This window comes from Vigna radiata, chromosome 3 (assembly GCF_000741045.1).
Source record: "Vigna radiata var. radiata cultivar VC1973A chromosome 3, Vradiata_ver6, whole genome shotgun sequence".
Classification (NCBI taxonomy): domain Eukaryota; kingdom Viridiplantae; phylum Streptophyta; class Magnoliopsida; order Fabales; family Fabaceae; genus Vigna; species Vigna radiata.
This window is the reverse complement of record NC_028353.1, coordinates 2952289-2966319: the sequence shown is the minus strand read 5'-3', so window position 1 is coordinate 2966319 and position 14031 is coordinate 2952289. Positions and strand designations below refer to the sequence as shown.

The 14031-nt window shown below is 29.9% G+C and overlaps 1 protein-coding gene across 1 annotated transcript; it reads left to right on the top strand.

Moving 5' to 3' along the window:
• The first annotated feature begins 8052 nt into the window (after nucleotides 1–8052).
• Nucleotides 8053–10997, top strand: LOC106757779 (putative disease resistance protein RGA3). Its single transcript, XM_014640569.2, has one exon. The coding sequence runs from the start codon at nucleotides 8177–8179 to the stop codon at nucleotides 10754–10756; it is 2580 nt and encodes an 859-aa protein (XP_014496055.1). The 5' UTR covers nucleotides 8053–8176; the 3' UTR covers nucleotides 10757–10997.
• The last annotated feature ends 3034 nt before the right edge of the window (nucleotides 10998–14031 follow it).

Sequence of the window (14031 nt, the reverse complement as noted above, 5' to 3'; positions counted from 1 at the left end):
TTGGTGTGCATTCCGATTCCGACACGTGGAGTGTTGTGAGGCGTTGGATCCCAGACGTGGTGACGTGATTGTGACTTGATGTAGAAAGAAGGAAGATCATTGTGATGATAATGGCGGCCAAAAAAGACGTCGATGATTACGTGGACACATGTGATTATGAAGTGTTGAAGCTGGATTCTTGGAGCATTGAATTGATCTAGACAATTCTGAGATAAATACGTCAATTCTTTGAGGAAAATCACAATAGTTTTTTTGTCGGAAAACATCAATTGCATGTAATGTTCTGGCAAAATACAATAGTTTTTTTTTTTTTTAATAGCAAACTATTAAACCTGTTTTAAATTATTGTTCTCCCTCCAATGGCCAAATAACTTTTCTTTTTTGCTTATATTATGGAGTGAGTCATGAAGGTGATAAAGTTTAGTTTAAATTATTATAAACCAAATTAAACTCTCTTTTTTTTCAAAAAGGAGAGTTTGATTTAATATAAAATAAATTTGAATAAGTGAGATTTTATACGGATTATTGGTAAGTGCTAATTTGGTTACCCAGAGGGAAAGGAAATTGCACGCAAAACTATTGGGTAAGTTTAAATAGCTGGGAAGCAAGTAGTATTATAATTGAGTGAAATTATGAACATGTTGGAAGTTGAACTGCTACCAAGCAGCCCAAACAGGATCTCAGAACTCTGCTTCTTCACCACCAATTATAAAAAAGAATATTGGGTATGGAAATTTTAAAATAAATATTAGTATATTGTTTATTACTATTTCAGGAAAAAAAATAGATAAACATTTGAAATATTATTTTATTGTAAACAACATTGATTATTATTATTATTATATAATATTATATTTATTGTTTACTTTTTATCTAAATTGGATTTATATATTTATCATGAATATATAAAATAGGTTATTCCAATCTAGTAGACCAATACATTGTATTATTTTTATTTGTGATTCGTGATTCGTGATTGAAGCCCCCCAAATATTCGCATATCTTGTTCATCCTTTGGGAACTAGATGATAAAACCACAGCTTTTTATGAGGCCAAAAGTAACGTCATTATTGCAATTATAGTGTTCTGAATTTAAACATCTAGTATTAAAAAATGTGTAATTTTATTAAAAATCAAATATCTGCTATAAAACAAATAAGATAATTTAAAATATTACTTTTATCTTCGCTGAAATTATTTTATAGCATATTTTTATCGACAGTAAATTCGATTTTTCATAGTGTTATTTCTCATTGTTTTTATCAATGGATCCATCCCCAACAAGTACACCACAATTAAAAGCCAGACACTTTGGTGCATTATAAAGGCTAAAAATCACAACTTGCCCAACATCCCAACATCTACCTTGCATCGATCAAAAAGGGCAATGTCAACTTGTAGCACTTGCCATTTTCTTATTATGTGTGTTACTTACGTACATAAATTGGAGATCTAGTGGAAGACATGGCCAACATCACAACAACATCACGAGCATGAAAAGTTCCCGAATCCATTTTGCATCAATTAGAGTAACATGTTAACTTGTAACACTTGCCATCTTTGTTATACCACTCTTAATATCAACGGAAATGTCCAAACAACAACACACATAATAAATTATGAATTTTTAGTTCGAATTCTATTAGTTAAATCTTAAATAGCATGATTAATATAGGTTCATGTTATGGTTTTTCTTTCCATTTCTATGTTTCTCTTAAATTCATTTTCAAAATTTACATGACATCTTATAAATATACAACTATAAAACAAAAAAAATGTACTTGACATTTCATTCTTCTCCTAAAATTTCTACACATCAAAATACCGAATTTTTTGTTTTGTTTTTTTATCCCGTAAAAATCGTGTATTATCTTCAAAAAAACACAAACAAGTTCCACATATGCTTTGGTTGTCCACTATTTAACTTCCGTGACGTTAACCTATTCCATAATTGATGTAACATCAATTGCAAACTTGCAATTATTGATGGGTTGTTCAAGTACGGACAAAAGGGAATCCAAATCACAATCTATATTGTAGATTATTTTATTTCCTCAATACCACACATTAGGGTTAATTGGTATACGTGGCACGAAACTTTAATTTCTTGGGTTGACATGTTTAGCTTGGTCCTTACCCTTGGCTACTTTGACTTGTGTTTGCGTAGCAAAGTGATGATAAAGCCCTAATTTAATTAATAACATACGTGTATAACCTTTTCTTCTTCAATTGGATCGTGAAGCTGATTAAAAGATTAAAAAAAATGGTGGAAGATATGCTTTAGAAGGGTGCTGTGTGCTGACTGTTTTATGGGTAATGTATCTAACAGTTGTAAAATCGACAATGACTCTTAATAAAAAATGTAAATTAATTATTCAATAATTGATTCAAAAAATTGAAAATATTCATCGGTTAGAAATAAGTCACTACAATCAATTGTTTGTGACATTAATTTTTGTTTTTTTTTTCTTTCAATTATTTGAGTTCAAATGATCATTGATATGAAGTTGCAATCCCTGGCATATAATATAATTATATATGGTCATTCATGAAAAATAGAAATAAGGTATAGTACATTGCATAAGAGGTGAAGGACAAAATAACAAGTGGCATATATACCAACTTAAACTTTTGACAATTGAATGCATACAACAGTCCAAAATAAATTGTTGTTTATGTTTGTAAGATTGAAATTTTCCGCGTTGTACCTTTGTAAGATTATTTCCAACACAATAATTATTAATATTCACACCTGTTTTATTGCTGGTATATCTTTTATAATAACTTTTAATTATTTTTTTCAGTTTAATTCATTTGATATACATCACAATTACACTAGTTCATTCTGCGACTGATTTATTTTCCTCCTATGATTTATGACTTTAGACGTGCAGGTTTTAGTTTATGAATACATGTCAAATATAATACTAAGGCTGTGATTACATGAGATGATTACACTATATTGAAGAAGAAAAGTGAAAATAGATTTGAGGGATGGGATGTGTTCGTTTGAACAGATATGCAAAAGAAAAATTTACGAAGGTTTGCGAGATATATATTTTTTTATCGCGAAGCTGTTTGGATTTGGAGTGATTTACTTTTAAAAGTTAACTTTGTCCTCGAGATGAAGATCAGAAAACTTGAAGATGAAGAAGACAGCTTGAATATAAAGAAGATAACTTGAAGGAGGTTGAATACTCGGTTCCCTGATGCCTGTATTCGGTTCCTGCTGAACCGTACGTATTTGATTCTCGTTCAATGCACAAATAAAAAAGGTTTTGTATTCAGTTCCCCTTGTGGTGTTTTGGGTTCCTTAATACACCAAATCTCTAATACCTATTAATCTATATGTTTTGGTGGAGAATGAGACCCATCCATAATGAGTATTTTACACAAAGTCATATCTCAAGTGCTTCACGTTTCTTTTATAAATTCTCTCTTTCTCTTTCGATTAATAATAATAATTATTATTGTGTATTAGGGGGAGGTGGTTGACCGATTAGGACGAAGACTATAGACTGAAGAGGTACGGATAGACGGCTCAGAGGGAGGCGATCAACCGGTCAGGACGAAGACGATAAGAGACCGGTCGGTTTAGACTGAAGAAGTACGAATAGACAGTTGAACAATGATGAAACCTTGAAGGCAACATTAAAAGGTAATTAATGGTCTTAATTGACGAATATTACGAAAGGGAAACAAAAGATATAGTATTTACAGGCAGTTAATGCGGATGATTGGGTCTAATGCCTATAAATACAAAGTTAACAATAAGGTAACTCACTTTTGATCTAATTATACACACATTCACCTTCTTGTGACCCTGCGTCAGAGTGTTTCCCTGCAGGTCACAACCGTTCGGCATCGAAGAAGAGATTTTCGATAAGCGTGGAAAGAACGTCAGAGTGAAAGAGAACTTGAAGTGTCTTCGGTCTCGGGACTCATAACCGAAACAATAATAATAATAATTATTATAATAGTAATAATGATAATAATAAAAGTTATAATAATAATAATAATATAATTTTAAAAATTAAATTTTATTTTTTTCTCTTCTTATAATAATTTTTACAATTATATAATATTAACAATTATTATTTTATATTACTTTCACTTTTACGATTATTTTAATAATTTTCTTCAATTTCTTCAAATTAAACCATTTTTTTATATATCACATCAGTCAACAATTTTTATTTCTAAATCCATCCCCACCCACATCCAAATCCCTTAAAATAACAACAATCAATTTACTTCTAAATCTCTTCAAATTCATCAACTATCTCTCATCCAAATATATCATTTCAAGTGAACATATCATAAAAGATTTTTTTTTTTCGTAAATCTCTTATCTTTATATTTAATTTGACGCATTGGTAATAATGTCAATCACATATCATTCACTCTAAAAAAAAAAAATAAGTGATGTTTTACTTGTATAAGTTTTCTTTATGTTTTTTTTCATTTTGTACTTTTAGATATTTTTAAATATAACAGCTAGGTTGAATTTGTGTTCAAAAAATTTATGCTTTGTTCACATTTCCAGTTCAAAAGGAAATGTAAGTGTTTATTAAGGAAATAAAACATGTTCGTTTGAAGATAGATGCGAAGAATGATTTAAACGGATTTATGAGATATGTAATTGTTTCGATTGAATTGAGATCCCTAACCCAAAACATTTAAAGTTGTCCGTTCCAAGGATCGATCGTTCTTCTTTGATCTCCTTCGATCGACCAACTCTTCAAGTAATCATTCCCGAGTGGTGGTTGACCTGCAGAAGACACTTCGACACCCAAGTAAGATATGTTTCATAAAGAGTTCTGTGTAGAAGAAGATGATTGTACTTCTACATCCATTGTATGTTTATAGGACTTGTGATAGCCAGGTCCATTGATTAAACATTAATGCAATATATTTCTAGGTAATCAAAGCCAATAATTAATAATCAATACATTATATTTGTAAAGATAAGACAATCCGACCTATTAATACCTGATAATTGTCTATAAATGACAATTAACTCTCATCGGTATATTTCATATATAGTAGAGTAGTTTTTTATTATCACCCGCTATGTGTTCGGATTTGAGAGGATTTTGTTTAAAAAATCAGTTTTACCCTCAAGTTATTTTAAAATACCACAGTAAAGAACGGATTTCAGTTCTTTATTGTCGTGTTCGATTACACGTGAACCGTAATCGATTACAGCTCCACTCACACATATAAATAAGCTTGTATTCGATTCCCCATTTTATATATTCAGTTCCTTAGTAAAGATGCACCCTGTATTCGATTCCTTTATTTGATGTATTCGGTTCCCTTGTTTCGATTTGGTCATGTTTGCAGGGCGTCGTGCACCAAGCTTCGAGAGAACCATACCATACCATATCTTGAGTTGATTTGATATTTACTTTATCTTTTTGTGAGCTTCCAAAACTAAACTTTACCTATGTGAAATGGTGATTATATGGTATATAAGTGAGATACAGCTTCATTAACATGGTTAATAACTCAAACCAAAACAAACAAAATAAAGGTGGGTACACCATCTAGAACTACAGTTTCTAGTGAAAAGTGAACGTCAAAGAGGCTCCAGCTGTTGGCCTATGTTATAGATTACACCAAGGAATTAAGGTGTTGCTTATCAGTTAAAATTCTTTTATGCACGCAATTATTTTATTTCAAAAAATATTATTTTAAAAATAATTATTTTACTTTACTTAAATACTAAATTTTTACATTTTAAAAATATTATGTTAAATTTAAAAATAAATTCATTTTACTAAAACAATTTTTTTATAATATTAAAATTAATTTTAATAATTAATGTTAATTTTTTTACTCTTTATAAACATTTTTACAATTAAATATAACATTAACAATTATCATTGTTAATTTTAACACTTATTATTTTCTATACATTGGGGACAATATAAAAATTTGAGTTTGGGGTGTTCTTGTGCATGACATCTTACATCATTTCTACATTTGCATAGACTACAGTTCTATGTTTGTTCAATGACATTTTCTAAGCACATTGTAAATATCTATTTGTGATTGCTTGTTGGAAAATTTCACACACGCACACTTCCCGAGAAAACTTTCCAGAAGGGCATCCTTTCCTAAATTACTTCAGGTTAAACACGCTTAACCATGAAATTCTTATGGGTTTGGCTACCGAGGATATTCTTTTATTTTTTTGTATATAATTTTTTATCCAATCTCGTATTTTTTTATCTTCTTGTATATTCTCAGAATATTTTGTTGGTTGTGCAAACCAAATAGAATCATGACTTTGAGTTGTACCAAGTCTGAAACTAAGCGGATTTATTTTTTGTCCCATAATTCCCCACTACTGTACATAAAATTACATAAAATGATATTTCTTATTTGTGTATTTTTTATCTATAGATAGATCTTATACCTATGCAATCTCTATTTTCGATTCTTCCATGTGTCCCTTCCATTGGAAGTCTGCCAGGAGCCGCTCCTTGTTTGTGCCTCTTGCACTTCGTGCCTCTTGCATCAGCGGTCACTCCCCGTCCTCGTCAATGCCCGGATGTCACACACTACACTTGGTTATTGGAGAATTGTCCGTCAAAATATTAAAAAATTGAAAATAAATATTGAGTGAATAAATTGACACCCCTTTGAGACTATATGTTAATGGGAAAGAGACACTCCTTTGATATTGAGTGTAGCAAGAAAAAGGAAAAAACAATTGAGTGGAAGATTCATGCTTTGTTAACAGGTAAGTGTCTTCTAAGTCAGGAACCTAATAGAAAATCCTTTATAAAGAGTAACTAAAATTCCACAATATTATCTGTCTTGATGTCTTCTAAGCCTTCATCATTCTGTTTTTGCACTATCATTCTGTGTTAGTGGATTTTTTTTTTGTTTGAGGACAAATAAAAGTTTAAATCTTGTGGTATTTTGATGTGTAAATAAAATGTAATTGTATTCATATCTTAGTTTAAATCATTTGTATATAATTGTATTAATTGAATGAAATTATCATGTATTATCTTTGCTTCATATCATATATTTAGATTTTGTGTTTTTCTTATAAATTAATGTTTGTAAGTATTAAAATCACAATTTGAAAAGAATTGATGTCTAAGAATATGCTCATAACTGGACTATTAGATTCGATCCGTGTCTTCTCTTAATACTTCTTACAACTTCATAATTTTTTTTAGTATCTCCATAAATTATACTATTTTCATTTTAGCTTATATTAAAAATATTACAAATCTTAAATTTCTAATTTGACGTTCCCTTTCCTTCCTTATCTGTGAAATGTCCTACACTTTCCTCCTCTTGCTTCATCTTCTTCTTTTACACAAAATGATGCAGGATTGAAAAGGAACTTTTGAGAAAATTAACCATGAGAAAGAGGTTTATTGAGTTATTTAAAAAAATTCCAAAATTTTTAAATTTGAAAATACTTTTTGAAACATCAATTTCAAAATATATGTTCTTTTAAAGCCTAAAATAACTGTTCTATAAGGTATTTTCAAATTTAGAATATAAAAAATTTTCAAAAATAATGTTCTAATTCAAAAATACTTTCTGAAAAACTTGTTCCAATTTTTTTTTTTTTTTATATTTCAAAATGATTATTCTAGAAAGTATTTCAAGCCTATTATATGGATTTCCTAGTTAAAAAAATAGACAAATCGATTTTATGATGGGCCGTATGAACAGTTGAATTAAATGGATCGACCAGCACAATTAGCACCTTAAAAAGCATAAATTAATCATAGAATGAAGATCGTAATATTATAATCATGAATTTGATTCCCAACTTAGTCAAGAAAATATTGTTTTGTTCATCAAAATATATATTACTCACAGGCAAAGACTTTCGCACTAATGACAGTTAGTCCGACAAAAAATTCGGTTCATTTTATGACTTTTTCCATTGTAGACCAAATCCTACATATAACTGCAATAGAATTATATGGCTCAAAAATATTGTTTAATCGCAATTGGATCAATATATGAATTCTCAAAATTAATATTGTCTGAAGGTATAATTTGTCTATTTTTTTGTTTCGTTTTGAGTTGGATTAGAAAATACGTTCAGAGTTGGAATCCATTCATCAACGAAGTTGACTTAGAAACACAGTTTTCCCTACCCATCCCATCTCTGCCGTTTGTATTTCAAACAACTATGGCCGAATCATTTCTCTTCAGCATCGCAGAGTCACTCATAGCAAAGATTGCTTCTCATGCTTTTCAAGAAGCTTCTCGAGTGGTGGGTTTATACGATGATCTTCGAGACCTTACAAAGACTCTCTCTTCAGTTAAGGCCGTGCTGTTAGATGCTCAGCAAAAGCAAGATCACAACCATCAACTTCGTGAATGGCTCACTCAACTTAAAATTGTCTTCTCCGAAGCCGAAGATGTTTTGGATGAATTTGAGTGCCAAACACTGCGAAACAAAGTGGTCAAAGTTCATGGTAGCACCAAAGACAAGGTAAGTCATTTCTTCTCCACCTCTAATCCACTTCTTTTTCGTTTCAAGATGGCACAACAAATTAAAGATATCAACAACAGACTAGACAAGGTTGCAGAGAATAGGCATAAGTTTAGTCTTCAAATAATTGATGTTGACACACGTGTTGTTCATCGGAGAGATATGACACACTCCCGTGTGAGTGATTCAGACGTGATAGGAAGGAAACACGATAAAGAAAAGATAATAGAACTTTTGATGCAGCAGAATCTTAATGATGATGATACAAGTCTATCTGTTATCCCAATTGTGGGGATTGGAGGCTTGGGAAAGACTATACTTGCAAAATTTGTGTTCAATGACAACAGGATACAAGAGTGCTTCCCATTGAGGATATGGGTGTGTGTTTCTGATGACTTTGACATTAAGCAATTGATTATCAAAATCATCAATTCTGCCAATGATGTAGATGTTCCTCCTCACCAACAGAATTTGAACATGTTGGATTTGGAGCAACTTCAAAACCAATTGAAAAGCAAACTTTCCGGTAAAAAATTTCTTCTTGTTTTGGATGACGTATGGAACGAAGACCGTGTTAAATGGGTTGAGTTGAGGAATTTAATCCAAGTGGGTGCAGCAGGAAGTAAAGTTGTAGTGACCACACGCAGTCATTCGATTGCTTCCATGATGGGTACAGTTCCCTCTCACATTTTAGAAAGTCTTTCGGAAGAGGAGTCATTGTCTCTGTTTGTGAAGTGGGCATTTAAAGAAGGAGAGGAGGAAAAACATCCTCACTTAGTAAATATTGGCAGAGAAATTGTGAAAAAATGCAAAGGGGTTCCACTGGCAGTGAGAACGGTAGGTAGTTTACTATTCTCGAAATTTGAGGACAGTGAATGGGAATATGTGAGTGACAGTGAAATCTGGAATTTGCCTCAGAAAAAAGATGACATTTTACCTGCCCTTAAATTGAGTTATGATCTCATGCCGTCCTATCTGAGGCAATGTTTTGCATTGTTTTCCCTTTACCCAAAGGATTATTTATTCGATAGTAATGAAATAGTTGCGATTTGGGGGTCACTTGGACTCATTGCACTACCAAAAACGAATAGGACACTTGAAGATGTGGCCAATCAGTATTTGCATGAACTCCTGTCAAGATCCTTTCTCCAGGATTTTCAAAACTTTGGCACTTCTTACAATTTTAGAATACATGATTTGGTGCATGATCTAGCTCTTTTTGTTGCAAAGGATGAGTGTNTATATGTAAGTTCCAACATTCAAAANATTCNAGAAAATGTTCGGCATCTNTCTTTTGCTGAAAGCAGTTTGTTTGACAATTTAGTNATNAAAAAATCAGCAGCTGTGAGAACCGTACGTTTTCCAAATGGTGCAGGAGGTGCCAACGGTGAAACTATACTAAATACGTGCCTGTCAAAGTTCAAATGCTTGCGAGTTTTGGANTTANNTGGTTCGNCATTCGAGACTTTGCCCNGTGNCATTGCTAAGATGAAACATTTGAGATATTTGGACATTAGCCATAATCTCAAGATTAAGAGACTCCCCGATTCTATTTGCAAGCTCCAAAGTTTGCAAGTGTTGTTNNNTAGCGNATGCNNAGAGNTGGAAGTNTTGCCCAAAGGATTAAGAAAATTAATCAGTATCCGTTATTTGAAGTTTAGCACAAAGCAAACTATTTTGCCTGTGAATGAGATCNCCNAATTGGNGTCGCTTGAATNCTTGNNTNTTNNATCATGCCATAATGTNGAGTCCNTCTTTGGAGGGGTGAAATTCCCTTCTCTTAAAACATTGNACGTTCNNAACTGTNNGAGTCTAAAGTCANTGTCNCTAGATGGTCAAAATTTTCCNNAATTAGAANNATTGGNTGTTGAGAACTGCNNTAATTTGGANTTGGNACTGTGNAAGGGNGATNNTGAAGAAGAAAGCCCNAAGCTGAAGTTAAAACTTGTATTGTTTATCAGTTTACCACAGCTGGTGGGCTTGCCTAAATGGGTTCAGGAAGCTGCCAACTCCTTAGGGTGTTTGGTTGTTTCAAATTGTGACAATATTGAAACACTTCCAGATTGGTTACCAACTCTGACTAATCTGAAATCACTTTATCTAGTAGGTTGCCCAAATTTGGCATCTCTCTCAGATAACATTCATCACCTCACTGCACTTGAAACTTTGAAGATTGAAGATTGTGCTAACTTATATAAAAAATATGAACCCAATGTTGGAGAGTTTTGGCCCAAAATATCACACATCAAAGACATTGTGATTCATGAACCATAAGAACCTGCATAAAAGGAAGAGGAAGAGCCAGACATAGTCGGAAGCCCCTTATTTTCTGTATTTATTATTTTCTGGATGTGCGTTTTATAATGTTGATTTTATTTTTGTGGTTTTCCAGTTTTATTAGTTGGAGCAAGTAGTTAAGGCATTTGAATTTAGAGAGACCTCCATGATATAGTTGTGCAATACTGCTATATTTCCTCTTTTTAACTGCTTTATTTTGTCGATTATTAATATTCATATACACAACTTCAGTATTTCATTTATACTTATACATTTCAGTTAATTAGATATTGTCTTTCACTTGTGAAACGTAAAAGTATAAGACATATATAGAAGTCTGAATTCGTAGGCACACATTACATAATACAAACACATATAACTATTTTTGCACTATACCTTGTCGCCTTTTTATGTTAGAGTTTGCATTACTACAACTTTTAATATAATTTTTATAAAAGCTTTCTCATTCAGGTATTTTACATTTTATTTCCATTAGTTAATGTAATTTCAAATAAATATAACATTTTTAATAATTTTAAATTGATTTTAATCTTATTTTTAGACATTCTCAAACTGAAAGTGCAATTTTTCTCCCTTATTTTCGATCTCTAGTGACCTAGCATAGCATGATCAGGTATGACAAAAACCAAAATCCATTAATATATTAATTACAGAAACACTTGAATATAATATTAAAAGTGTTTGTACCGTGAAAAAAATTAATATATAAATTTAAATTTTTTCAAATAATTACGATTTTTCACTGTTTAAGTTATTTAAGTAATTTTTAATAAAATTTTATAATTGAATTAATCAAAATAAATAATTCGTATACAAATAAAATAACGATTAATAATATTATATATTTTGAGAATAATTAATAAAATATTATATTTTAGTACATGAAAACAAATAAATTTTACAAATTTAATATGAATATTTAAACTGAACCTTGAAAAAAGTTCAATCATAAAAAAAATTGACTTTGAGAGTTATTTATTCGTTGTCATATAAACCATACATAAATAGTAAATATATAGGGAGCTGTCTTTTTTTAAACTTAAAAGAAAACTCTGAATCAAGGAAATCAAATTTGTATTTATGATACATATATTTTTTTTTATGATATTTCTACTTATAATGATAGTAAAAATAATCTTTTTGTTTTCAAATTATTCACTTGTAACCTTATTAGTGACAAAGATTATTTGTTTAATCAATGTTTTTTAAAACATTATAAATACACTTACTTAATTTAAGTAGATAAATAAAAATCACTACTTAATATCTTTCAAAAGTTTTAATGTCAATTATTTANCTTCAATCTTNTGGTCAAAGTATTCATGAACTTAAATAACTNTTTGTCCACNAAATATTAAAGATAAAACAAAACAATTCANCTTTNTTTTCTTATTAAATAATAAGACAAAGTATTCTTCTATAATCAAAAGTACCAGGGCACATATATTATGAAAAAAAAATTAAAACAAATTCAACGAACCAAAGAAAATAAATATGATTTATTATTTTCAACTAAACGACATTGTGGAATGTAAATATTGTTTTGACATTTTATTTAAATTCATATCTCCAAAAAAGAAACAATGCCCACCATTGGGACTTAAAAAAAAAAAACAAACACAAACACAAAATATAATATCTCTATTCATTCACAAAAAATTTAATTTTCAAGTCTCTGGATTTGATATCATCTTTGAAGACAACATTGTTCCCTTGCAAAATATTCTCAAAACATAACTGTATCATAAAAATTAGTATAAAAGTAAAAGAAAAAATAAAGCAAATACAAATAAAATAAAAAATAAAGTTGTAGAAGAATAAGATAAACATATGTTTAGGATTTTGCACCATTAAAAATGTCCAGATGTTTTGCATAACTTGTTCTTTAGTTGTTTTTCAAGACCAGTACAAAAGATGTCCACAAAATTATGGAAAACATTTTCAGAACAAAATTTCATGATCTAATAAGATGGAAGAATAAGATATAATATTGAAATACGAACAAAAATTATGCAAATAAAAAAAACATAAAGAAAATAATTTCTGAAAATAGATGGAAGATTAAGATATAACATATTGTAGAACATTACAAAACTATAAAAGAAGACAACATTACAGTTTTTTTTTATACCCGGAAGTCTAGGGGAATTGTACTGAATCTTCCTTTTGTGTACTTTATTGAACTTCCCTAAATTTTGATACAGATCAATTTTAAGTGTGGTTCACCTGTGGACTGTAGTTTTATCAAATATTTTTTGTTGGATTGATCATTTTACAAAATATTAAGACGGAAACTCGCATAAAATTATTTTTGTATGAAATAATTAGACAATATGAAAAAACTACAAATCTATACTTAGTAACTCAACTTTTATATAAAAACAAATTTGAATTGCTATAGAGCCATTGAAAATTTTGTTAAGGAGATTTTGTGATATGTTTGTGTGAATGAAATCTTATCTTTGATTGATCATAAATCTAATTTAAGACTTATTTTTGCTTTATTTAGACTTGAATTAGAAATATTTTGTTATTTTTTTAAATTGAAAAAAAAAATTCTAATTAAGTAAATACGTTTAACCCACCAATCTATGATGGATTAGGTTTTTTCTATTTACTAATAAATGAGTTGAATTAAGTTAACTCATTAAATGACTCGTGATAACCATAAATATGGATTCTCCATTTATTATAATACTTACATGTATTTGACATATCATTGTAACCTCATTTAGTATAAAAAAACCTCCATAATTCAATTCCAATCTAAATATAGTAAAAGTAATTCAAGACAAAAAGAAATTAGTTTCCAATGAAACCTACACACATAATTTGTAATGAGTAATTATAATGATTTTAAAAGAAAATTTTAATAAATACATTTGGTTAAATGAAATACTTAAATATTATAAAAATATTTAAAATGGTCAACCTTTTACTCGATTTAATGTACTGAATATTAAACTGAGAGAAAAAAAATATATTTTAAGGAGATGATTATTACAGTACATTTTTATGGTTTGGACCCTACAAAAGTTGATTTTGAAGAAATTGTTTCATCTATATAAGTTCACAAGAGACACTAGTAGAAAAATAGCTTTTTATGACGGGTAAAATTGACTTATTATGACGGATAACCTGGCGTTATAGTTCTGGGTGTTATAATAAGTCTGTGCATTTTATGACGGACAGAAAAGTCCATCATAATAGATCCAGTGTATTATGACGGACTTCCTATTACCTATCATAAT